Genomic DNA, 24,073 nt, shown 5'->3' with positions numbered 1-24,073 from the left:
CTCGGCTGTACACCAAGCCATGCCCACTGTTCCCTTCATAACCACCCGGGAGGTGGCAAGGTCACGATGGCGGCGACAGACAGAGGAACCCCCCTTTCCCCGGCTACCGGGTTCCCGATATGCCAGTGAAGACGAGGAGGATGATTACTATTACGACGACGACGACGACGATACTATCAACACCACTCTAACACCTCGTCCCCCGACTCGGACGCCACGCGTTCCTGGACTTGGCCCACCCCTTCGTGAATCTGAAGAGATCAGGGAACTCGATCATCTCGGTGCGGGCGTCATTGCCGCCATCGTCGTCTCGGTCGCCGTGTTCTTTGTCATCGCTATAGGGTTGATCCTCTTCTTCCACCACCGCCGCAAGTCCAAAAAAAAGAAGGAAGCCGAGGCTGCCGTCGTGGCTGCAGCTATTGCGCTCAAAGAGACCGACACAATCGATACGCCCATCAGCACCACGCCCACGCCGCCAGTATTCCCTCCGCCGGCCGCTGCGGCAGCGATCGTGAGATCAATGTCTCCACCGCCGCCGTATGACGGGTTACATTATGGTCAAGCTCTACCACACGGACATCAACAGGAGAATCGGTTGCACAACGTGAACAGCAGAGATGCTACCGTCGCAGGCAGTGGTTCCATGGGACAGGACCCGAACGATCTGGGTTCCCACGCAACCATCACGGATGGACTGTCTCCAGCCAGGCCGGATGTTACAGCCGGGGCAAAATAGAGAATGTTTCTTCTGATCATAATATGTGGAGAGGCGCAGGTTGTAGTTGCATGGATTCAGAACTAAAATGATACCACTCTCAAATGGAATCAGGGGCTAAGGACACAGGAGTATGCATGGAGGGTCATTTTTTCAGGTCTACCTAGCTAGATTCAGGCGACTTCAAGCAGCATTGCGTTGTTACTCTTAATCGCGTCTTCACTACCGTGTACGGTTCAATATTACAACTAACTACCAAGTAGCATGATAGGGTTTCGTCACCCTTTCTGTCCTATGTTCTTCCATTTTGCCACCTAACTCATTGCATTCCTGTCAATGCACATTCCCTCTCGCAACTTTCTAGGTACTTAAACAATCTCAAAGCTCACCGTCCTCCCATATTTCTTCAGTGCCCACTCTCGCAGCCCTCTCTCCAACCCTTCCACGAAACCCCTATCGAACTCTCTACCCGACTCCGTCCCCTCGCACCACCCCGTCTGCCAAACAAGCCACTTCTCAGCCGCTACCGAGCCCGATGGGTCCCTGAGAATCCCCGCTGCCACGTCCACCACTATGTTGCCATCTCCCACCGAGTCTACGGTAGAACCGGAAGATGAAGCCCTCTGCGGACCATCAAGAGCATAAAACACCGTCGCCCCACAGACACCGCAGAACGCGCGTGTCACGTTGTCCGAGGAGTTGTAGATCCTCAAGGTCCTGCCGAATCGTCGGAGCCCGAACGGATCGTTGGTGTCCTGCGGCTGTTGCTCCGACATGGTCACGCTGGGGGAACCTTGTGGGCGAAGACGCGCCAGCGGGACAAACATCCATGGTACGGCGTGGGCGCCCGATACGAGCCGGCAGTCGCGGCAAAGGCAGATTCCAGCGGGTCGCTTGAGGGCTAGAGAACGGCGGAAGGTTGAAGTGTTCTCATCTTCGCCCTCTCCATCGGTCCCAGTAGATGTGAGATTTGGAGGGAGTATCGGTGGACTGGGATAGAGGAAGCGTGACAGAAAGGGTTCCTTGGTTTCTTCCAAGGAAGGGGGTAGTATGACGAAGCTCACCCCGCCACAGTGGCATTGCGCTGGGAGGATATCGGTGTGGTGTGCTGCGTCGTCTTCACCATTGTGATCTCCCGTGATGAGACTGGTTTCTCCCGATTGAACTCGGTTGCCCGACAGACCTGGGGAGTCCTCCGTTGGAGGGTCAAACAAATGGATGGGTCGCGAGTTGATGGATGGCAACCAAGTGGCCAAGTTTGGTTCCGTCGCAGAGCCGGAAAACCAGTGAGAGCGAATTTGGAAAGTGTCCTCGTCGTGACTTGCAAAGATGGAGGACGCAACACGCCAGTTTGGAGTTCCTGTGTCTGAATCTGGCACGATATCCCTGTCCCCGATATGACAACCGCAGGTGGTGCAAAACAGGCGCTCAGATTTGGCCTTGGATGAATGAACGTATCCCGTCAGGGATGACTCGAGCGAGGATGGCGGTACAAACTCAGGCTGGACACCCTTGGGTAGGACTGAGTGGAAGCAGCAAAAGGTGCCGTGTGTGTAGCGACATATCGAGCAGTGGCACAAATGAACCGGGAGAGGGAGGGCTGATGTGGGAATGGTAATGGTGAACCGGACGCCGCCACAGTGACACGCAGCTTTGAGCGTTTTGTCGGATCCAGTGAGTTGATGGGGGAGACGGAGGTCGGCAGACATGTTGCTATGCGAGGGTTATGCGAGTCTTCAAAGGCTACAAGAGGAGGCAAGGGGTAACTAAGTATGTGCGTCATTCTACGGGAAGAGAGTGGTTGGACCCCGCTTAATATTCCTCGGTAACACATAGTTAACCGGTACCTAGGTGGTAAGAGCAGAACCAAGGAACAGATCTGGCAGTTGAGAAAGCTACATGCTTCGGCATGCAGGACAGGTAATACTTAGCCATGAGCTAAGTATTAATTATCAGTTTACTGCCAGAATCCTTAAAACATCACAAATATTACTTGGGAGTTGCCTCGGGGTCACCATCCCACCTAAAACGTCGCTTGATACATCCAGAACATGAACAAAAGGGTTACCAAATTGATGGACAAGTAATGACTAACAATGGGCGTCCTACAAATGTTTACTCAACTTCCCGACCTTTCTGCGCCATGACTACTTCACATCAACCAAGGCAACGTACGGAATAATGGAACTTGCTTTCTTCCGCCTCTCATCAACACTGCCACCAGTATCCCAGGAATCTTCTCAATGTCGACTCCAGAAACCCTTGTCCACCCTGTCATCCTCCTGTGGATTTGCCTTGGCATGATGTGCCTCAAAGTCGCGGTTGTGCTCATCCGTTTTGGCTTGCTCCTCTGGTGTCAACTTTGGTTGATGACCCGGGACGCTCTCATCGGTAATCTTGGGCTGTGGGCGGTGGCTCTGGGAGTTTTCGAGTGATGCGCCCCTTCCAGTACCACCAGCAGTTTTGCCAGGGTCCTCGGGTTTCTTTGTGGCTAAAGTGCTCCCATTTCTCGAATGGTACGAGGTGTGAAGCCATGAGCTGCCTGGGACCTGGGCATTTCGTGTAGCAAAGGCAAGTTGTCCACGAGGCAGAGCAACCTTCGCTGTGTTCACTAGCCGAAGTGGACGGAAGGCCATGCGGTGCTGTTGGTAGATTAAACTAGGGATAATTTGGGTGAAAGTCTCCCTCTATTACCGAATAATATATGGTCGAGGAACGTCAAGCAACTGGTCCAACTATGATTGAGAGAAGTCGAAGACTTGTTGTGGATAATGAACGCAGTTCTGGGCAAAGAACCAACGAGGGGTTCATCAGAGCTAATACTTACAGCATGTTTTCCAATCGCTCATGACATCAGACCATCGCCACCCGCCCCGCCTTTTCTCCGGGTCAAGTCAGTGTTTCGCAAGGGACAAGGTAGTGAAGTGAGACAAAGAGCCAAATTCAACTCCTGATTTGGATATTCGAGACTGGCAGACCTAATATATAAATTCTCTAGGTCAGCCTTCTTGTTATAGACTCCTTATCCCATCCTTTTAATAATAATGTTCGGAATTGAATGGCAGCGTATACAAGAGAGCTTGGGACCTTGACCGGGGGCTAATACGGAGGTAATATTTGTTTTTAACGTTCCTCCCAACCATCCTACATCTGAATAACATTCTTCACCACTCGTTATGTGTAGCTCCTCCACCACAGTCCAACAATACACCACAGATTTCCAGAAACGGCAGAGAACACTTCGACGTCGACGGGTGTGATTCGACCGTCTCCATCCGGCCTAATCCGTACAGGTAATTAGCGTAGCATCGAAAGCCAAAAACGACAAGGCTTGCGGCCTTGTCGTGGTGCTGAGTAACCCCACCGTTGCGCAACCTCGGATGTTGATTTCTCGACGGGCACATCAGATGCCAAATAAATCAGCATGCATAAGTGCTGTGAAGTACTTACACACTCCTGAGGCTCTCGCTGCTGAGGAGAGAGCTCACGTCGTCGCTCAGACGTGAAGCAGAAAAGAAATCCACCCTCAGGGGCCAGTCACCGGACCCATTCAGCTTCACCACTTTCACAGCAACCACCCAAGCTTGCACCAGTCTCACAATGGCGAACACAACCGCCGGCGTGGTAGCCAGCAGCAGCAAGTCACTGCTTACAGAAGTGATCAAGCGCCATCCGCTCGGGAAACGAATCCAATATGGTATCGCCGCCTTCATCCTGACCAGGCTCATCCAGAAGCCTCTGATCTTCTTCTCCGCGCTTGGTCGTTTCATCCGCGCACGCCGCGAGTCCGACCCAGACGTCATCAAGAGCTATCCCGTGCGGAAGCATCTCTCTGTCCGGTTGGTTTATTACACATTCACCTCCTTTTCCTCTCAGTGGAACAGCCGTTCAAACTGACAAAGCCTCCCAGCATCTTCCTCCCCACCCCCAATCCTCCCGAAGGGACCAAACTCCCCACCCTCCTCACCATCCACGGCGGCGGCTTCATGTTGGGCTCGCCGCACGACAATGACGGGTGGAACCGCGCCTTCTCCGCGCGTCACAACTTCCTGGTCATCGCTCTCGACTACAGCAAAGCCCCCTCTGTCGTGTTCCCCACCCCGCTGCACGACGTCGAAGCCCTCATCGCCTGCGTCCTCTCCGACTCGTCTCTCCCCATCGACCACTCACGCATTGCCGTGGCAGGCTTCTCTGCCGGGGGCAACCTGTCCCTGAGCGTCTCCCAGCTGCCAAGCGTCCGCCCGCACATCCGCGCCGTGGTGCCCTTCTACCCCGTCGTCGACCTGTCGGTGCCGACGGCCGTCAAGACGCGCACGCGCCCGTACAAACCGGCTTTGGGCGGGTTCCGCGGGCGCTCGACGGATTTCCTGACGCACATGATCCCGCTGTTTAACTGGGCGTATTTGACTCCCGGGCAAAGGACGGACGATCCACTCTTGAGCCCGTTCTATGCTTCGAGGGAGGATCTGCCGAAGAATGTGTTTATCGTGGCGTGCGAGTTGGATATTTTGGCGGCCGAGGCATGGAGGATGGCGTGTAAGCTGGCCGGCAAGAAAGTGCCCAAGGTTGAGGAGGCTGTCGGCAGGCCAGAGCCGTTCGAAGGCGAAGAGAAGGGGGAGCTGATCACCGAGGGTGATGAGCGTTACGCATGGGACGTGATTTTGGAGGATGGATCAAGGTACAGCTGGCTGCTTGTGCCGGATACGGCGCATGGGTTTGATCAAGATAATATCGGAGACATTGCAAGGGATCCGGTGTTTGTGGCGGATGGGCAGGCCAAGAGGGCTCAGGTGATAGACCTGGTAGGGAGGTGGTTGTTGGATGGGCCCTTGAAGGGGAAGTAATGAACGATGCAGTGTCACTCAATGTCGATAGTCATGGACTCTAGACAGCCTCCGTCATGGCAACTTGGTAGGTATCTTAATTTCAATAGACTTGCTTTAAACGCCTTTGGCACTTACCTGAGTCCGTCCTGAACCAACCGTCCCAATTATCAATCCAAACAACCTTATCCCAAGCCAATCACAATAACACCAAAAGCCGGTATTTAGCTGAGACAATCACGCAAACATGTAAACCCCATAAGAACAGTATGATGGTGCCGGATGGGATCTCAAACGATGACATACTCCTTGAGCAGCTCGTTCAGATCATCAACCTCTCCCGTTTTCGTGTCTAGCCACCTCTCGTGACCCTTCACGGACCCTGCGGACCTCCCGTCTGCAGACCAAATCTCCATGACGGCATTCTTGAGCGCAGGGTCAACGTTCAACTTTAGCAACCTCTGAACCTTGGTCGCGGGACCATCCGAGCTCCTGATGACATCCCAGACTGGGTCTTTCTTGTGGTATTCCATCTCGCAACGATGTAGCATGTCGAAGGCACGACGCTGAATGTCCACCGGGTCCAGCTGCAGGTCCTTGCCCAAGAAGATCTCGAAGCCATCGGGGTCCCATCTATGGACATTCCCCAAGGCAATGGTAGTGGATCCCTGGTCCTGCGTGACCCTGAACCCAGACACGTTGCTCCTCACGGCGCTACCTGTGTAGCCAACCAGCTTGACATTCCACTGCCTCCACTTGCCGACCCCATTCCATTCAGGCCCGATGACTAGCACACCATCTTTCTGTCTCCATGAGATTGGAGTGCGGACGAAATCGCTAAGGGCTGGTTTCGAAGCCGTCAGCGGATCCGTGTCTTCATCGTCATCGTCACCGCGGTGCGTCTTGTCCTCAGGCTCTTCGACGAGCTCAAAATGGGCATCCTTGCCAACAACAAGGAGTATTGTTATCTCGGAGGGCCGAGGTGATCCGTTGGCTAGCCTGGGTGAGGCGTCGATGGGGAGGATGGTGCCCTCCTTGGCGAGCAAAGGAAGCTGGGTCAGATCGCGATGCAGGTGGACGTAGCGGCCGCCGTCGTAGACAAGATGAGGATGGAACAAGTCAACAAAGCGGCCTGGTGGAAGCCAGGCGCGAACACCACCTAGGAGCGTGCACGGGCTATTTGGAGAGGTGATGGGAGCGACGATAAGGTTGGGGCCGAAATAGTACTGCGTGGGGACGGTGTAGGCCTCTTCTTCCTTGTGGTTCCAGTACATGGGCTGGATGAGAGGCTCGGATTCGTAGCTGGCGCGGATGTTCATGGTGTAGAGATAAGGGATGAGGCGGTGGCGGAGGATGAGGAAATCCTTCATGATCTGCCCTGGTTCTTTCTCGAAGCTCCAAGGCTCCTTGGAGTTCCAACGGCTCTTGGACGAATGCAAGCGCATGATGGGGGAGAAGACGCCCAGCTGGACCCAGCGCACGGCAAGTTCGCTATTACGGATACCTCCCCAGTGGCCACCGATGTCATGGCTCCACCAGCCGTAGCCAATATTGGAGGCAGTGGCCGTGAACTCGGGCTGGAATTCCAAGCCCTCCCAAGTGATCTGCTGGTCACCCGAAAACCCGATGGGATAACGGTGGGAGCCGGCACCGGCGTAGCGCGAGAACGTCAGGGGCCGCTGCAGCTTATCGAGGCTGCGAAGACTGGTGAGGTAGTGATAGTGATTGAGGACCCAGAGCGGATCGACACCAGGAATCTTGGTGCGGTTGCCCTGCTGCCAGTCGATCCACCAAAAGTCCACGCCCTGCTTCTCAAGGGCCAACTTAAGGACATCAAAGTAAGCGTCCAGGAAAGCACGGTCGGTACAGTCAAAGGGGATGGGTTCCTCGCGGGTAACATCGTAGCCGAGGGCCTTGGCGACGGCCGGGTACAAGTCCTCGAAAGGGCGGATACCGTCGGCGGGGTGGTCATTCAGGGTCACCTTCAGGCCGCGATCATGCAGGGCTTGGAGGAAGGCATCGGGGTCAGGAAACAGATCGCGGTTCCAGCTGTATCCCGTCCAACCAGAGCCGTACTTGGGAGGGATGTTGGTCTTGTGCCAGTCCATGTCGACGACGGCCACGTTCAGCGGGATGCCTTCGCGCTTGAAGTGGTCCATAACCTCAAGGTACTCGGTCGCGGTGTAGGCATGATAGCGTGACCACCAATTGCCCAAGGCCCAGCGGGGAAGGACAGGCTGGCTTCCCGAAAGACGGTAAAAGTCACGGATGGCGGCCTTGTGATCGCGGTTGTAGGCAAAGACGTAACCATCGATGCGGCCTGGTTTACGGATGGCAATCCAGCCCTTGTCAAAGAGCATAGACTTGCTGTCATCGAGGACGGCGTAGGCCTTGCGCGACAGGACGCCAGGTTCAAGCTTAATACGGCCGTACGCGCCATCGAGGGTTCGAGCGGTGCCGCCGAGATCACCGTAACTCTTGCCGTCGTAGTGCCAGGTGTCATCGCCGACTTTCACCGTGAGACCCTGGTATGAGAACTTGTTCTTGTCGTAGGTGAGGTGGAAGTGGTCGGTAATGATCTCGAGGCGGTCCTTGGACTCGACTACACGGTAGTGGGGTACAGGAAAACGGCGGAAGAGGGCAAAGGTGGACACACGGTCCTCGAAGCCTCCATCCTCGGACCATTCATAGCGGATCAATCGGTCTGTCAAGACGGTGAAGCGGTAGTGAGAGTTGCCTTTGCTGCCTTTGACGATGGCCTTTGGATCTGCCACGGGCTGGCAGGGAAATGTGTAGCGATAGGAAGCCATGGCTCCGGTCTGCAGGTGGGCATCTCTCAGCTCTTGATGTGAAGTATGTCCCTGGTTCTGGAGTCCGAGACAGATCCTGAGATGGTTCTCAGGGCTGCATTCCCCCAGACACGGACCCGGGATAAAGTGATGATTCCAGGTCCGAACTCTTGAGCAAGATGAATAAAAGGATGTAGCAGAATGGTCTACTGGTTTGTACAGAGTAGGGTGAGTGAGGGCGAAGTTAAAAGAGATGAATGTCGATCCCCACCTCGATCAGGTATTCATCGAGGGGCAGGAATCGAGGGGCAGGAACAGGAAACCGACGCTGCGGAGAGTCAGGCGCGGTGCAGGTCAGGTGCGCCCTGCCCGCAGGTGGTTTCCTTTCTCGGTTGGCGTCTGTTTCGCAAAAGGTTTGTGGAGAAAGAGCGACAGGCTTGTCCGTCACGACGGCTTTCGGTGGCATCGGGCTAACAACTGGCGACCGTCTGGGAACCGAAACGATCCCCGCATTTGAAGTCTGGACTTCCGGGAGACGGATCCCGCTGGGTGACCGCCATGGACATGCTCTGTATTAGGAAGCCCCAGACCCCAGGCCATGAGCTCGGAGTATCATCTACCTCATGGATGCCCACTACCTAAGTGCATACTGTGTACCTTAGGTACGTTGTGCGACGTGACGACGTCCTTGCGGAATGGAAGGCACGGGCATTTTGGGGACTGTGGGCTGAGATGGGTCTGGGCAAGCAGGTGGTGGAAGACGGAGAGTGGAGCGAAATGTTCGACGGCTGATGCAATGATCTGCCCGTTGGCCCCCCCACTTGGCACGCAACCTGTCCGGGAACCTGGGACACATGCTGGCTTCAAGGTCGGGACCCTGCGGTCACTCTCTCGTCTGTCTCCATCGATTCCTGGGCCATCCTTGCTTGCATGGAGTCGCTGCGGCCTCCAGAGGCTAACGTGCCGCTTTCAGAACAAAACAACAAACCAAAACCTTGGCTCAACCTTGGTTCAACCTCACGTCATCCTCGACTCTCCAAAGACATACAGACGCCTTGAAAACTTGAACCGCCTCGACCGCACAAGCGTGGCTCGCGTCCGGAGTACTTGCGACTCGGCCGCCCGCCAACAGAGCTTGCAGACATGCAGCTAAACAGAGATCGCCAGCGAAGAATTCGAAATATGCTGCACAGATCGTTCCCCAAAGAAGACACGCGCGAGTTCGAGCTGTACGTAAGCCCGTCGTCTGCCCCGGAACAGGTCTCGGAGTCTCTGTTTGCTCGGGAGAAGCGCTCATCCTCTCTTATCACTCAACAGCTGGGAGCGCAATCAGCGCCTCTCCCCCCTCCTCCGACTCCCTCCCGAACTGCGCAACCGCATCTACGAACTCGTCCTCGACGTCGGCCAGATCCACGTGTGCTTCAAGAGGTGGGAACACAAGGCTCGCGTCCGGAACGGCCAGCGCTACTACGAAACCTCCGAGGGCGGCTTCTATTGCCGCATCCTCGACAGAGACCAAAACCCCTGGAGGGACCGCGACCCTCGCCCCAGGAAACAGCACCAGCAACCCTCGGACCGTTCGGGCCCTCCCCGCGGCATGACGTTGCTCTCGCCCGTCTGCAGACAGCTGTATCACGAGACGGCCTTGTTGCCCTTCCGCCTCAACGCCTGGTCCTTTGACTCGCTGCACACCATGGACCGCTACATCATGAAAGAGAAGAGGTTGCCTCTGGCCCAACGCCGTGCCATGCGTCTGCTCTACTCCCAGACCGTGCTTCCCACTCCGGTCGAGAAATATTTGGGTGGCCTGGAGGTGATTGTCCTGGGGAGCGGTCTCACCATGGTAAAACGCGTTGTAGAGCCGAGCCCAGAAAACGGATACCGCCGAACCATCTCGTGGGATCTCCGCCACAAGGAGTGGAAGTAGAGAAGAATCCACCCTAGGGCCTTCTCATGCGTGATCCCAAATTCTGCAACGTCTGGATTGACGAAATCGGGGTTCGAGGAGTGGCCAAGTGAGCAGCCTCCCTCAGGCCCCGGCGCCCATGGTATGTTTTGGAGGAAGCCATCAGGGAGTTCCCAAAGTTGCCGTTGACCTTTACCGAGGACGATCGGACAGTCCTCCGGGCCCAAACGTTTTACAACCCCACATCCGCAGCATCGATGTCTGCCACGTCGGGGGTACGGACTTTTACGGATATCTTGTCGGTCGACCGATTCAAACCTGTCATGGTTTTGACCCTGGGTCTGCAAGTCTGTACCTTGCTCGTTTCGGGGCTTGGCGTTAGATGCCCAGCCTGCAAGATGGTCTTCTGCGCTCAACCCCAGCGCACAGGACCAAAAGCCTTGTCCCAAGGCCGCCTGCATTCTGCCATCGGCACACCTCCGCCTTCTGACGGTATGTACTGTCCATGCAGCGCCTTTCCCATCCTGCCAACTGCATTCTCATCATGAGCTCATGGCTGCCGGTTCGCGGCGAGACATGCATGCTTTGTGTACAGATGCTGTGCGGTTGTGTCACCCCAGGACGGGAGGGGCGTTCTGTTGCCTTCGTCTCTTCGAGAGGAGGCCAATCGTGGCGGTAAGGCGAGCACACATATATCTGCTGCTTTAACACGCATAGTCGATGACTTTCGAGGATAGGCTCCTTTTGGCCCGGCACAGAACTGCTGCCGCGACGGGATCCTCGAGCCTCCAAGTGCTCACTTGCACGCACGCCGCGGAGGTGTGAGGTGGAGGAGAATCCAGGCGGGGTTACGGGTTGTCGACTCCTTGACTGTAGTGTCTGATAATCAGTGGTCACGGAGTTTGTTCGAAGTACTTTATCTCATCTTGACAAACACTTTGATACAAGTATGTCTGCCCACCACGGCTGGCTTCGTGCCTGACCACGAAGATATATACCAAAATATTGTATTGTCACCTGAAAAGCACCACCAGGCGACGAGAATTGTCCTTTTCCGACCACAAAGCAACAACGAATAATCAATGTCCTGCCCCTCGGTACCTACTGACAATCGGTCAAGATGTTCGAGGTGACATGGGTGGCTACCGCTTAGTGCCACATTGGGCTTGGGGGCCTGCCACCGCAGGGTTCCCTGACTGGACAGGACGGGAAAAGAGTCTCGAAATGGATTCTTGCGCGGCGCCATCCCTCTCTGATGGGCTCATTACCTCTTCCTCCCTGCTGCGTGAAATAAGTACTCCGTATCCCCACGCCATCGGATATCCTTTGGCCAGGCCTGTCGATCATGTCCACAAAGTGTAAGCCATGTATGTCCATACGAGAACAACCCAGAGGCGAGGGAAGGAAGTACAGCAAACGTTTTGCCCGCCAGTGACAAGTCCTGTGGTAGTTTGTTCAACACGTGTCGGCACTCACCAATTCAAAGATTGTTGATGCCAAGTTCCGCTACAGAGCCCCTTCCCCCCATTCACTCGGCGCCGGGTTGGGAGCTGCCATGGCGAAAGAACCCGACCGACAATCATGCCTTAATCAGTACACTAACTAGTCGGCAGCCAAATCACTTGGCCATTGGTGGCATTCCAGTTGTCCCCTTGTGATGCCGCCCTGGGGCTCAGCACCTACCTAGGTTTGTCTGCACATACACTAGTTATATGCACGTCCAGACCCCGGGACAGCATTTTGACCTGTAGCCACTGAACACGGTTGCAGACTTGAAAAGTGCCAGGGGGCAGATGTCGCAGTCAAGTTCCCTGCCCACCCGAGCCCTGTCGGAAGCGCACACACTGTCACTACATCTGGACACCCATCCATCCATTAGCTAAACCCCGGAAGTTGTTCCGATTCGGTTGCTGGCCTTCACAAGCGAAGAAAGGGAAAGCTCACGCTGAGGTTCATCCAACATATTTTGTGAATAAAATCCTTAGGGGGTCCCATCTGGGAGATCCAAATTTGAACGCAGATCTCTCCGCTCTTGCATCGCTACCCGATCTTTTCCCTTCAATCTGCCTGACGAACCTCAGGTCCTACGTAGAAGCCAGCTCAGGTGCTTGTTCACGAGGAAGGGCGGATTCAAGCTTGTGTCTCGTCCAATCTTTCATCAAATATCTGCTGCCCCTCTTGATCGTTCACCCTCCAGTTTCGTACTTCCCAGCTCAACACACCTCCCCGAGTCAAAATGGGTGACAAAGACAGCACGCAGCCCGTTGAGAACAAATCCCCGGAGGGCGAGGCGCCTCCCAAGGGTCCAGTTACCTCGAATGCGGGTGACATTCTGCCTGCGTCGCATTGGGAAAAGGTGAGCGTTACTTACGTCGTACAAGACATACGTCTAGTTTTCGCGTTGAACGGAAACTGATTCTATCTGCCAGATCGAAGACAACCCCAATGTGTGGGATGCGGGCTCCGCCTACAATGATGCGGTCAGCAGCACTGCTTCTCTCAGCAGCAGCATTCACGAGTACCGCAAGCACATGGGTCGGACATACGCCAGGGACATTGGCGAGTCTGAAGCATGGGCCCCGAATGATGAGCGTCACATCAACTCCATGAACATTCAGTAATATGTTTCGACGAGCGCCCAGTGTCTGAACTGACTGGCTGACTGTCTGTTTGTGAACAGTCATTACGCCATTACGCGCATGTTTGGCAACAAACTCTTTCTTGCGCCGCTTGAGAAGGAGAAGGTCAAGGTAAGAAAGGGTGAACTGTGACAAATATCCAAAACTCCATGCTCATGGCTTCTCCAGAATGTCCTCGATATAGGCACGGGAACCGGTGTCTGGGCAATGTAAGTCACCCTCCGAGGAGGACACACGCGACAGCTGCGGGAAACATGCTCTGACCCTGGGGATAGTGATTTTGGCGATGAGTTCCCGGACGCCCAGGTCGTCGGCACCGACGTCAGCCCAATCCAGCCCAGCTGGGTTCCTCCCAACGTCAGGTTCGAAATCGACGATGCCAATGTGGCCTGGACCTGGCCCAACAACAAGTTCGACTATCTCCACGTGCGTGGCCTCCTGGGGTGCATCGCCGACTGGTCCAAGTTCTACAAGGAAGCTTTCCGCGTCACCGCCCCGGGAGGCTGGATGGAACACCACGAAGAGGACGCCGTTTGGTACTGCCACAACAAACCCCTGGACGAAAACAGCCCGATGGGTCAGTGGGGCAAGGTTTTCCGTGAAGCCGGCAACAAATGGGGCCGCACCTTCTTCCCTATCTCCGACGATATCCAGAAGAAGTGCATGGAGGAGGCCGGTTTCGTCGATATCCGGGTCATCAACTACCAGGCTCCCATCGGCGAGTGGCCCACGGACCCGGAGGAGAAGCAGACTGGCATCTGGTTCAAGTCGGTCCTGACCTCAGACCTGGAAGGTGAGTTCCCTACTCCCCACCCCGTATTTCTCTCTCCCTATCCACCAAACCACACCCGCCTGTATGATGCGCACCATCCAGGTGCTATAACCAAGACAATCGCTAATAATAACGCGTTTCCGCTTCCGCCAACAGGTTACGTCAACTACGTCTGGGCGGCCTTGATGGGATGGAAGCCAGAGGAAATCAAGGTCTACCTTTCCCACCTCCGGCGCCAGATGCGGGATCCCTCTCTTCACACGTGGTACCCACACCGTATTGTCATTGGCCGCAAACCGGCGGCCTGAGCGATGTGGTTGTTGGATTGAGGAGAGATGGTAAGGCGGCAAGGAGCAAAGTCATTGGCCCATGTCGCCGTTTGCCTTCATAAGACATTGAGGGTGCCTTGCGCACACGAGGTGGACACATAATGTTGATATATTACCTACCTAATTACCTGAGCCTGTCCACAACGATGTCCACACCATATTATATCGCGCGTCATCAATGCCTTGGTTCAGTAATTCGTTTCCCACCAAGCCACCATCAACTTACCAACCTGAGCAGAAACGGTTAATTATGACTTCATAGAGGGAAAACGGCCCGAATCAGGTCTGTATCTGATAATAGTCGATTGTTGGCTGTGCCTGGCAACTGTTCTATTGGATCGATGCAGACTAACACTCCAAAATGCCTAGCTGATTCCCGGCCTGATCCAGGACCTTGTTTCTCTCTTTCTTATCTCCCTGAACATGAGCCGCCACCTCAAACTTCGATCTCAGATGCGGCGTGTCTGGAGAGCACAGGATTCACCTTCTTCTCCTCCCACTTGAACACAAAATCATCTCCCAACTCCTTCCGGCATGCTGCCGTGACGGCCTCCCACACGTTAGGAAATACGCCGAAGCTGGCCGGGTTCTCCTCGTCGTTCTCGCCCCCTTGGAACACTCCCGTACGCACCAAGCACGTGTTCCATCCGTACATATTGCCGCCGACGATGTCGGAAGCCGGGTTGTCACCGATCATGTAGATGTTGTCCGGCACGCGCTCCTCGCCGTGAAGCGAGTCCATCCACGCGGCAATAACCTCGTCGGCGTACTTGTACGTCGCCAGCTCGGGCTTGCCGTACACCACGCGCTCGAGCTCCACGCCTGTCAACGCCTTGTACATGGCCTCGAGACCAATACGGAACGCGCCCTGGCTCATGCGCGGGATGGGATGCTCCGTGGGACACAACAAATCGCCCTGCGAGAAGTAGATGGGGATCCGTTCATTGACGGGGTCCTTGGCCACCGTACCCAGCCGTCCCTTCTCGGACCGCAGCAGGTCCACGATGATCTGCATATCCGTCGCGTAATCGCGCGAGTCTGAGAAGACGAGGATGGCGTCGATGTTCATCTTGGAGAAGTCGCGCGGCCTGGCTGCTTTCCGCTCCTCTTCCGTGAAGACGCGGTACGGCGCGATGGTCGGGTCCCAGGCGAGAATATCGTTGGGCACCACGATGTCCCGGAAGCCGTACTCCACGGCGACATCACGGCACCGCGTACCCTCGCCGCCAACCACAAGCACCGTGTGGTAGTACTGAGCCAGTGCGCGCATGGGCGTGTGGCTCTGGATGAACTGCTCCGTGCTGATGTTGCTGCCGAGGATGCCGGAAAGCTGCTGTGTCCGCGCCAGTTCGGGCTTTCCGGAGCCGTTGGTGAGAAAGATGTGGGGGATCTTGATGCCCAGCTGGTTGTCGCCGTTGAGCATCCGAAGCACCCGCTTCCCCTCGGGAATCAGCCTGTCGCCATGTACCAACACGCCGTCAATGTCGAAGACGAAAGCCATGTTCTTGGCCTTGGCGACCTTGTCGGCGAAAACGTCCTGGACCTGCGAGGCGAGGATCGGGTGGACGCCCGCACGATCGGCAGCTGCGGCCTTCAGCTCTTCCTTGGAGCCCTCCGGGTACGTGACGCTGTTAAGCCGAGTGTGGCGTGGTGGTATCCACGGGATGGGCAGCGATGAGCCGAATGAGTTGCGAGACAACCTCCTCTCCCGTTCTGACGGGGATGCTGAGAGGGGGTGCATGAACAGAGTTGAGTCCGCATCTGGAGAGAGCACTGCTGGCACCTCGAGCGTGTTGTGGGAAGTGGGCGACAACGGGATCGTTAGGTGGCCATCGCGGAACGCCCAGCTTGACTTCCGCCTGTGGGCAAGCGTCTCTGGCTTGTGCTTAATGTTGATGGCACTCGCACCATCCGTTGTCTTGACGGCATGATGCTTTTCGTGTGCAGCCTTTTCTGGTGAGTCGGGAGGAGTGTCGATGTTCTTCGGAACCCCGAACTCGACATCTCTGTATCCGAACTTCGACATGGTTATGTTGTGGACGTGCTTAACGTGGAATAAGGAGAAGGGAGGTTGGAATGTACAATGTTCAAAGATGTTCTCGCCTCCCGATGGCCTAGACTGTCACTTCTTATATACAAACCATGAAGCAGACTCTCGGGTCGAGTCGGCTTCTTCCAGATAGCCACTTCGGAGTCGCGATGCCCCGTCTTCCCTGCGATTGTCTCATCTCCGGTGGCTCTGAATCTGGTGTCGTGTGGGATATATCCACATATGAATCCATTATGACGACAACACAGTGTTGGTGGGTGCGTTCCCAGTTATCATCAATCTTTGGTGGGTGCTTCACAGTCCAGCGGTGTCTATGTTAATACTGGCTGCATGGGTCAATGCATGCTGTACGAGCAATTTTCTGTCCTTCATGGACAAGCGTTTGTGTGTTCGCGTCATGTCCTCTAACTAGTTCCCCCATCAAATGGACATAATTACCTGTACACAAAGTGAGTCGAATTTTGAAGTTGAACTGGCCCCCTTCAACAAAGGTTCACTGCTCCCCAAAGAATGTGAAGGATGTCGTCACTGGCTCCGTTAACCTGGAGCACCGTCAGGTCCGAGGGGAATGAGAGGGGTGTCGGCGGAGCCTTTCCGGGCCAGGCCCGTCTCAGTTCGCCTCCGGGCCTCCGGATGCAGTGTTTTGTCGGCGTGTTTTAGCCCAGCAATTCAGGGAGCATCCATCGCCCCGAGAGATCTGTTCATGACTCGGACCTATCTGTCCCAGCCCACCAGAGCTCCAAAGCTGTTTCTGTCTCAGAGCTGAGCAATTGGACCACACTTCGAAAACTCTGCATGAGTGCGGATGCTGAGTTTGTCCCTGATATTTCCGAAGTGGAAACCGATTTTGCCCCTTTACAAACTGGGTACCTATTGTACTACTAAATGGTTAACGACGTCACTCAGTGGAACCCTCCATGATTGTCAGGATTCACATCTTGATTTGCCTCCGAGCATAATTCTCTCAAGCGCGAGCCGCGAGCCAGTGTTTGGCTAACAAAAACAGATGCCCACTGCCGAGATCATAGGTTGAACGACTTCGGTAACACTCATGTAGGACTCTCTGGCAAAGGGCTCAAGAAACGTCTTAACCCTCGAACTTGCGTCTCTGGGGGCCTGGCTGTGAGCTATTGACAGATCTACGGCTGTATTCTGAACCTTTTCAATAGTCAAAAGAGCTTCCACCGAGTTCGAAGCTGTCAAACCGGTCTGGTAATTACGACCTCGACGACACCGTCATGGCGTCCAACAAGACCTACACGCTTAACAACGGCGTCAAAATCCCCGCTGTCGGCTTTGGAACCTTCTCGAACGAAGGAGCCAAAGGCCAGACCTACAAGGCCGTGACCAAGGCTTTAGAAGTCGGGTACCGACATCTCGACTGCGCCTGGTTCTACGAAAACGAGGACGAGGTCGGCGATGCCTTACACGATTTCCTCTCGAAAGATCCCAACGTCAAGAGGGAGGATATCTTCATCTGCACCAAAGTCTGGAACCATCTGCACGCTCCCGAAGACGTCAAGTGGAGTTTCCGAGACTCATGCTCCAAGCTGAGGGTCGATTACGTGGATCTCTTCCTCGTTCACTGGCCGATCGCGGCTGAGAGGAATGAGGACTACACGGTCAAACTCGGTTCAGACGGAAAGTACATCATCAACAAGGAGCTGACAGAGAATCCGGAGCCAACCTGGAGAGCGATGGAAGAGCTTGCCGAGACCGGCAAGGCCCGAGCAATCGGTGTGTCGAACTGGACTATCCCGAGGCTGGAAAACCTCCTCAAGTTCGCTCGAATCAAGCCGGCCGTGAACCAGATCGAAATCCATCCCTTCTTCCCGAACACGGAGCTGGTCGAGTATTGCTTTGCCCACCAGATCATGCCCGTCGCGTACTCGCCGCTGGGGTCTCAACACCAAGTTCCCTCAACGGGGGAAACGGTTAGGAAGGACCCCGTACTCAATGAAGCGGCTCGAAGAAGTGGGCACAGTCTCGCCCAAGTGCTCTTAGCCTGGGGCATTCAGCGGGGCTATGTTGTTCTCCCCAAGAGCTCCACACCCGAGCGCATCGAGAGCAATTTCCACATCCCCGTGTTGTCAGACGAGGACTTCAACGCAATCCAAGAAGTGGCTCGAACCAAAAACTGTCGGTTCGTGAATATGAAAGACACCTTTGGCTACGACCTGTGGCCCGAGGATTCGAATTGATGGTCTCATCCACGGATTTCAAAGATGTCCCGGGGTTCGGGGGCTGGACAGGACAATGGTATACGCAAAGGAAAGGTACATAACGAAGGCTTGCTGTTTGTTATCATCAAATAATAGTCGGCTTCAAGACGAGGTGCCGACTGAGGATTACCGTGCCGAACTCCGTTCGTGGTCTCAATTATGCCGATGTGCAGTCAAAAGTCTCCGAGGCTAGCATGAACAAAGCCGACCCCCTCGCGAAAAGGTCCGACATTTGTCATCAGCAACAACACTGACCTGTTGACAACAATATCGTGACCAATTGCACCAAACCGTCGTAGGAGACAGGCATGATTGCTTCATCTTTAGCAATGATGCTGTGATTTTGTGCAAGCAGGCCACGACCGGGCTGTGATGTTAGGAGTTTTCTGTCGAAGTGCACATATATGTCGATCCAAAAATGTCCATAATTAATTTCCCTGGACTTCATCATTCTATCGACCTCAGATCAGTTGTTATTGAGCTGAAGCCGTAGATAATACAGACCACTCATCGTATCGAAACCCAGCATGGTCAAGATCGCCATTGCAGGGCCTGGCCGTCAGTGTTCCTTAATTAAGCCACGCAGCCGTTCATTTCAAGGTCGGTTACTAATTAACGCCTTGCGATAATAGAGGTTGCCCGTGAGATCATCGATGGCCTATTAGCCACTGGGAAACACGAGATCATCATCCTTGCACGAAAGGTATGAACTGAACACGGATACCAGGGCGGAGCTGGAACATGAAGTGTTGACACAATCAGGATGTCACTCCGGAAACGGCTATTGAGGGCACAGTCTGGGTGAAGGTGGACTTCCAAGACAGAAAGGCCCTCGCTCAAGCTCTCGAGGGAGTTCACACGGTGTTGTCCTTCATCGTGGCTCATAAGGACGAAGGCGGCGCGAACCAAAAGGCACTGATCGATGCCGCCATCGAAGCCGGTGTCAAGAGAATCGCACCCAGCGAATGGGGGCCGTAAGTGTTTGGCTAAGCATCTCCTCTGTCCGCAGCCCGATGTGTTAATGACGAGGAACTTCAAGCGCCGAAATCAACCACCTCGCCTGGTATGACAGCAAGCTGGTGATCCGGAAGTACCTGGAGGACCTGAACAAGGATAAAAAGGCAAGGTTGAGATATTCTGTGCTGTAACTGTCGTACCTAATGCTTACACCCCACGACAGGTCATCGAATACTCTCTTTTCCAGCCCGGCTGGTTCCTTGAACTCCTCGCCGGGAGCCACAAAACGAGAAAGCACTACAACTCGGGGTCCTTCATTATTGTGGACCATAACGAAGGGTTTGCCCATGGTGTGGGTGACCTGACCGCCAAAGTCACGTATACGTCCATTCAGGACCTGGTCAACATCGTCGTGAAAGCAGTGGAGTACGACGGCGAGTGGCCCAAGGTCGGTGGAATCAATGGCCACACACTCTCTCTCGCCGAGGAAATTGCCATTGGCGAGAGGATCACTGGTAAGCCGCATAGATACCCAGTCCTTGTCATCGATATAATCTCTCACAGAGCGACTACAGGAAAACGGTACGAGGTCGAAAGACTGGACGTGGAGGACCTGAAGGCAGGTGTCGTGAAGACGGCGCGTCTCCCATTCTTCGACCACCCAAGCCTGGCCGAACTGAACACTCCCGAGTTCGCGAGCGCGCTACTCGCCGGAGTTCTTCTCCACATAGCCGATGGGCATGCGACTGTCTCGGACGAGTGGAACCACATCTTCCCTGACTATAAGCTCACCAAGGTTGAGGATTTCCTGGCTCACATTTTCAGGAACGAGTAATTAATAAATGAGATTGGTGGTCCGGCATTGAGTCCTTTGCCATTTGTCAGGGTCGTGAAAATCATTCAGAGACGTTCTTGGGACTATATCAAGAGCACTTGCTTCTAATGCTTGGCTCAAATATACACCTAAGAGAACATTTCCTTTTTTCAGGCAATCTGCGCACTTGACCAAGTCTGTTCCTTTGAAAGGTTTCCTCGGACCAGCTCTCATCGGTTCGGGAGAGCTTTCTCGCTCGCAATCAGGCTCCCAGCGATAGATATCGAAAGCATGGGAGACATGAGATATGATATCTGAACTGTTGTCAGTGTCGAATCCGCACCTGAAATAGCCCGGTTCCTTACAGTAAGAAGTTGAGAAATATGCTTCTCTGTCTCCGGTGACCCACTAGCCACCTGGACCAGCGTAATAAGCTTCATAGCACTTGGCCCGCACGGCATGATGGCAAGACAAAACCACAACATCGGATCCGTCCCGAGCAAGCTTGTCTTGGCCGCCAGAGCGTAGATGAAGCCGATCGAAACAACGGGCCATAGAACGAAGCGCACCAGCAGAATGTAACTCACAGTGGCCCAGGGTGTGCTGGAAATAGCATTTTCGTGACGTTCTTTTGCTTCTCTGGTGGAACAGAGCAACGTGACGCCAGCGACAACGACGGGAAGCGAGATGAAAAGATCGCCCACGGAAGAGAGAGATGAGGTCAGCCAGGCTGTGAAGATGCCACCGTCCTCGTTGTTGTTGAAGAATGCCCTGTGAAGAGGTGATACCAAGCCGAGGGTTGTACCGACAATAGCCCCTAGCAGCGGGGCGTTGAAGAAGTCGAGGACTAAGAGGAGCCACCACTTTGACCTGGGTGAGAACCGGTCCCAGCTCGGGCGTGACATAAACCATGGCTTCCGGTTGTCGGGCCGAGGCGCAGGGGTTTGGGATTCTGTTGGACGAGCCAGGAAGAAGCTGCTGCTGCGACGAGCATGTCCAGGCCGGCGGACAGCATTTGACTGGGGAGGATCCAACAGCCGAGTCTGCTCGCTTGCTTCCACGTCAAATATCGGTGGCATGCCATGTAAGCCGTCACCGTGGCCCTGCTTCCCGTTCTCTTTCTCCTCATTTTCGGGCGGATGCTCCGTGTCAATCAGGCGAGGGCCAATGCCAAACGTTACACAGTTGCTCACGGTCGAAAAGATGAGGAAGTAGGACTTGGCGCGTTCAATGGCGTCTTTGGTCGTCTCGCCGGGTGCAATCAGCGACTCTAGGATACCAGTCCCTTCTAGCGAGGTGATGAGGAGCAATGGGAAGCTCGTAGTGTTGGAGACGAGAATGCCTGGGATGGTCCAATCGGGCATGTTGAACACCCAGTGGCCGAGAATACCCGCAAGGAGTGAGACCCCATGACATATGATGCCCCAAATCACGACGATGAGGTAGCGATGGGCATTTTCAGGTTGTATCTCGGCTCCGACCTGGGCGATGAGCAGCGCAGGGAGGAATATGCGGACACAGAGTTTGGATATCGGGCGCGTACTGGCTCGGTCAATCAATCCGAGATGCGCGGCGAGCGATCCGTACATCATGACAAGGAGAACAGACACGCTGGCCTGGATCGCAGCAAGGAAAATGTGTAGAAGCCCAGACGCCATGGCGAATTCCAAGTGCTGATGGATTGAAGCTATACCCTGGAGACCTGGGTAATACCTAGATGTAGAAGGCCAAATGTGTCCATAATTAAAATAAATACGATAATATATATTAGAAATGTTGGTCAGGCTTATGTTTGCCAATAATACGTTCAACTGAAGGTTCTTTTCGCCTCGATGCATCTACATGACGTCGAGTCCGGGACCTTGTGGCCAATCAATGTTGGTACATCATCCAAGTTTCCAAGGATCAAAGGGGCAAACGTCATGGGACCTACTACGAGCAGTGAATGTACGTGTTAAGGCACCAATTCACAATATCAAGGTAAATCAACGAAATGCAAGCTGTTATTCTCTGGCCGCCTCCTAGTACCAAGGCCGCAAATCCCCCAAATCACTACCTAGCATCCATCACGTAGTTCCGTGGCTTGTTCTGCCCATTTCACAAACCAGCCCCCATCTCAGCCCTGCAACATGCCCCTAAATGCCTCCACCAACTCGGTGGTGCCGCGCCGAATCTCGCCGGTCGGCTCTGGGTTCTTCTCCAGGATGCCGCCGTCGAGATAGCTGGCGTTCATCTCGGCATACAGAGCGGCAACCTTCGGAGGGAAGACGGCAGCGTAGAAGTCATAGAGGCCGTCCTTCTCGATGGCCTTTAGCTCAAGGCTGGTGCCCGTCACCTCTTCGAACGCCTTCTTCACATCATTCGAGGTGTACTCCCGCGGACCCCACAACTCGTAGGCGTACGGGGTTGAGGGGAGAGCAGACCCTGTGGCGAGGAGCTCGGCGGCGCAGGCCGAGGCGATGTCCTTGACAGCCACCTGAAACGATTCCGTCAGTACACATGGGCAAGTGTGGATGGTGCGGAAGTGAGGTTAATAGAGGTAGCATTACCATTGGCAAAGTACGATCCAGGGGTGTAAGCGTGGTGAAGAAGAAGCCCTGGGGGATGGTCTCCAGGCTCATTCCCCAATTCTCCATGAAGTAGCTGCAGCGCACGAAAACGACTTCAGGTGCGGCATCCTTCAAGATGCTCTCTGCGGCATGGTTGGACAGAATTTCGCCCTGTCAAGCATCAGCACCATGATTCTGAGACACGTTTCAGGTGCTGTGACTAGGTGGCTCAAAGCTTACCGTGCCATGGTCATATTGGGCACCAACACTGGACAGGAGCACGACCCGCTTGACTGATCCGGCCTTCTTGACAGCAGCCTTGACATTCTCAGACACCTGCCGAGCATGCTCGACAAGATCTCTCTCGTCAAAGATGGGAGGGGTAATGTTGAAAACGGCGTCAGAGCCGGAGAAATCCAAGCTGGCTGCGTCTTCCACGTCGCCCTTCACGGCCTCGAAGCGCGGGTTGGACTTGAACTCGTCGGGGACCCGGCTGAGATCACGATAGTAACCCCTGATGGTGGGCCCTGAAGGGCTGTCCAAGAGGGCGCGGATCGTGGCATGGCCGGTCTTGGGCGAAGCTGGGACGACAGTGACGTGCATGATGATGGATGTTTTGGGTTGTGTGGCGAGGGGGATGGTGTGTTTGAGAGGTAATTGGAAGGAATTGGAGTCTTGGTTGTGCTGTTGTAATAGTGCCCAGGTGCTTCCTTACCGATGCCTATCATCAGTTTATATCCTCATGGGGCCACCTCGACGCTTCGGATTACGACGGACTTGTCGCAGTCCGCGTCACCACCTGGAGAACCTGACTCTGAAAACGCCAAACTATGTCACCAAGCATCATGAAACTACGATACAACGCAGCCCTAACGATAGCGTTAGTCCGTTTCTAGTCGTGTATGGTCCGAGTTTACTAATCAGTGAGCCCTGAAAGAAGGCCTTGGAACGGCTGAGATAATCAAGCAACAAGGCTTTGGGCTAGGAGGCGGCTGAAACGGCAGAAGCCAAGAAAACACCAACGGTCAGACGGAACAACAGTCCGGCTTCAAAGGAGCTGCCTCGATTATTAATCCTCAGTTGAACGTGTTCTTTGGATTCGATGTCGAGACTACTTCTCCATATTACACGTCAGTATCCACACATCAGCTCTACTCGTAGACACACCAAAACGCACTACTACAGGGATGATTCGGAGATTCAAGACACACCATCCCGTTCAATTCATTGATCATGGGGGACTAGTTAATAATCCAACGGGCGAAGCCCAGTCGAATGCTCACATACCAGTGCGAGCAGCCTAAATCTCCTAAATCTTTGCAGGACAGATTGTTACATACACGCCTGCAGTAAGAGCTCCAATCATAGTTTGAGGGGTCTAATTTGGCGATTTTCAACTATGTGACATTTTGCTTGTAATAGATTAAGATATGTGCCCATTTCTGGCAAAATTTTTTTTTAAAAAAAAAAAAAAAAAAAAAAAAAAAAAAGAGAGAGAGAGAGAGAGA

The 24,073-nt window shown here is 54.4% G+C and overlaps 11 protein-coding genes across 11 annotated transcripts; 6 read left to right on the top strand and 5 right to left on the bottom strand.

Moving 5' to 3' along the window:
* Nucleotides 1–19: 19 nt before the first annotated feature.
* VTJ04DRAFT_4186 (uncharacterized protein) lies at nucleotides 20–736 on the top strand (the record flags this gene model as incomplete). Its single annotated transcript, XM_069362168.1, has 1 exon — nucleotides 20–736. The coding sequence occupies one exon, from the start codon at nucleotides 20–22 to the stop codon at nucleotides 734–736; it is 717 nt and encodes a 238-aa protein (XP_069219142.1).
* Nucleotides 737–1,083: 347 nt separating this feature from the next.
* VTJ04DRAFT_4185 (uncharacterized protein) lies at nucleotides 1,084–3,351 on the bottom strand (the record flags this gene model as incomplete). Its single annotated transcript, XM_069362167.1, has 3 exons — nucleotides 1,084–1,616; nucleotides 1,899–2,081; nucleotides 2,967–3,351. The coding sequence occupies 3 exons, from the start codon at nucleotides 3,349–3,351 to the stop codon at nucleotides 1,084–1,086; spliced, it is 1,101 nt and encodes a 366-aa protein (XP_069219141.1).
* Nucleotides 3,352–4,315: 964 nt separating this feature from the next.
* Nucleotides 4,316–5,559, top strand: VTJ04DRAFT_4184 (uncharacterized protein; the record flags this gene model as incomplete). Its single annotated transcript, XM_069362166.1, has 2 exons — nucleotides 4,316–4,554; nucleotides 4,626–5,559. 2 exons carry the CDS (start codon nucleotides 4,316–4,318, stop codon nucleotides 5,557–5,559), a joined length of 1,173 nt encoding a protein of 390 aa, XP_069219140.1.
* Nucleotides 5,560–5,828: 269 nt separating this feature from the next.
* On the bottom strand, nucleotides 5,829–8,348 carry VTJ04DRAFT_4183 (uncharacterized protein; the record flags this gene model as incomplete). The annotated part of the gene is made up of 1 exon (XM_069362165.1): nucleotides 5,829–8,348. The coding sequence occupies one exon, from the start codon at nucleotides 8,346–8,348 to the stop codon at nucleotides 5,829–5,831; it is 2,520 nt and encodes an 839-aa protein (XP_069219139.1).
* A 1,161-nt stretch (nucleotides 8,349–9,509) lies between these two features.
* VTJ04DRAFT_4182 (uncharacterized protein) lies at nucleotides 9,510–10,254 on the top strand (the record flags this gene model as incomplete). Its single annotated transcript, XM_069362164.1, has 2 exons — nucleotides 9,510–9,556; nucleotides 9,645–10,254. The coding sequence occupies 2 exons, from the start codon at nucleotides 9,510–9,512 to the stop codon at nucleotides 10,252–10,254; spliced, it is 657 nt and encodes a 218-aa protein (XP_069219138.1).
* Nucleotides 10,255–10,490: 236 nt separating this feature from the next.
* On the top strand, nucleotides 10,491–11,058 carry VTJ04DRAFT_4181 (uncharacterized protein; the record flags this gene model as incomplete). The annotated part of the gene is made up of 4 exons (XM_069362163.1): nucleotides 10,491–10,580; nucleotides 10,624–10,725; nucleotides 10,829–10,908; nucleotides 10,992–11,058. 4 exons carry the CDS (start codon nucleotides 10,491–10,493, stop codon nucleotides 11,056–11,058), a joined length of 339 nt encoding a protein of 112 aa, XP_069219137.1.
* A 1,411-nt stretch (nucleotides 11,059–12,469) lies between these two features.
* On the top strand, nucleotides 12,470–13,952 carry VTJ04DRAFT_4180 (uncharacterized protein; the record flags this gene model as incomplete). Its single annotated transcript, XM_069362162.1, has 6 exons — nucleotides 12,470–12,589; nucleotides 12,663–12,850; nucleotides 12,914–12,983; nucleotides 13,041–13,081; nucleotides 13,148–13,665; nucleotides 13,801–13,952. 6 exons carry the CDS (start codon nucleotides 12,470–12,472, stop codon nucleotides 13,950–13,952), a joined length of 1,089 nt encoding a protein of 362 aa, XP_069219136.1.
* Nucleotides 13,953–14,409: 457 nt separating this feature from the next.
* On the bottom strand, nucleotides 14,410–15,999 carry VTJ04DRAFT_4179 (uncharacterized protein; the record flags this gene model as incomplete). The annotated part of the gene is made up of 1 exon (XM_069362160.1): nucleotides 14,410–15,999. One exon carries the CDS (start codon nucleotides 15,997–15,999, stop codon nucleotides 14,410–14,412), a length of 1,590 nt encoding a protein of 529 aa, XP_069219135.1.
* Nucleotides 16,000–17,261: 1,262 nt separating this feature from the next.
* VTJ04DRAFT_4178 (uncharacterized protein) lies at nucleotides 17,262–20,037 on the top strand (the record flags this gene model as incomplete). Its single annotated transcript, XM_069362159.1, has 7 exons — nucleotides 17,262–18,166; nucleotides 18,772–18,803; nucleotides 18,878–18,948; nucleotides 19,008–19,219; nucleotides 19,318–19,366; nucleotides 19,426–19,717; nucleotides 19,778–20,037. The coding sequence occupies 7 exons, from the start codon at nucleotides 17,262–17,264 to the stop codon at nucleotides 20,035–20,037; spliced, it is 1,821 nt and encodes a 606-aa protein (XP_069219134.1).
* Nucleotides 20,038–20,246: 209 nt separating this feature from the next.
* On the bottom strand, nucleotides 20,247–21,674 carry VTJ04DRAFT_4177 (uncharacterized protein; the record flags this gene model as incomplete). Its single annotated transcript, XM_069362158.1, has 2 exons — nucleotides 20,247–20,330; nucleotides 20,382–21,674. 2 exons carry the CDS (start codon nucleotides 21,672–21,674, stop codon nucleotides 20,247–20,249), a joined length of 1,377 nt encoding a protein of 458 aa, XP_069219133.1.
* A 458-nt stretch (nucleotides 21,675–22,132) lies between these two features.
* VTJ04DRAFT_4176 (uncharacterized protein) lies at nucleotides 22,133–23,168 on the bottom strand (the record flags this gene model as incomplete). The annotated part of the gene is made up of 3 exons (XM_069362157.1): nucleotides 22,133–22,492; nucleotides 22,566–22,736; nucleotides 22,806–23,168. 3 exons carry the CDS (start codon nucleotides 23,166–23,168, stop codon nucleotides 22,133–22,135), a joined length of 894 nt encoding a protein of 297 aa, XP_069219132.1.
* Between the last annotated feature and the right edge of the window lie 905 nt (nucleotides 23,169–24,073).

The sequence above is a fragment of the Mycothermus thermophilus genome (genome assembly GCF_041956435.1).
Source record: "Mycothermus thermophilus strain CBS 625.91 unplaced genomic scaffold VTJ04scaffold_3, whole genome shotgun sequence".
NCBI classification, from domain to species: Eukaryota; Fungi; Ascomycota; class Sordariomycetes; order Sordariales; family Chaetomiaceae; genus Mycothermus; species Mycothermus thermophilus.
Note: the sequence above shows the minus strand (reverse complement) of the source record. Positions and strands in the feature narration are given on the sequence as shown.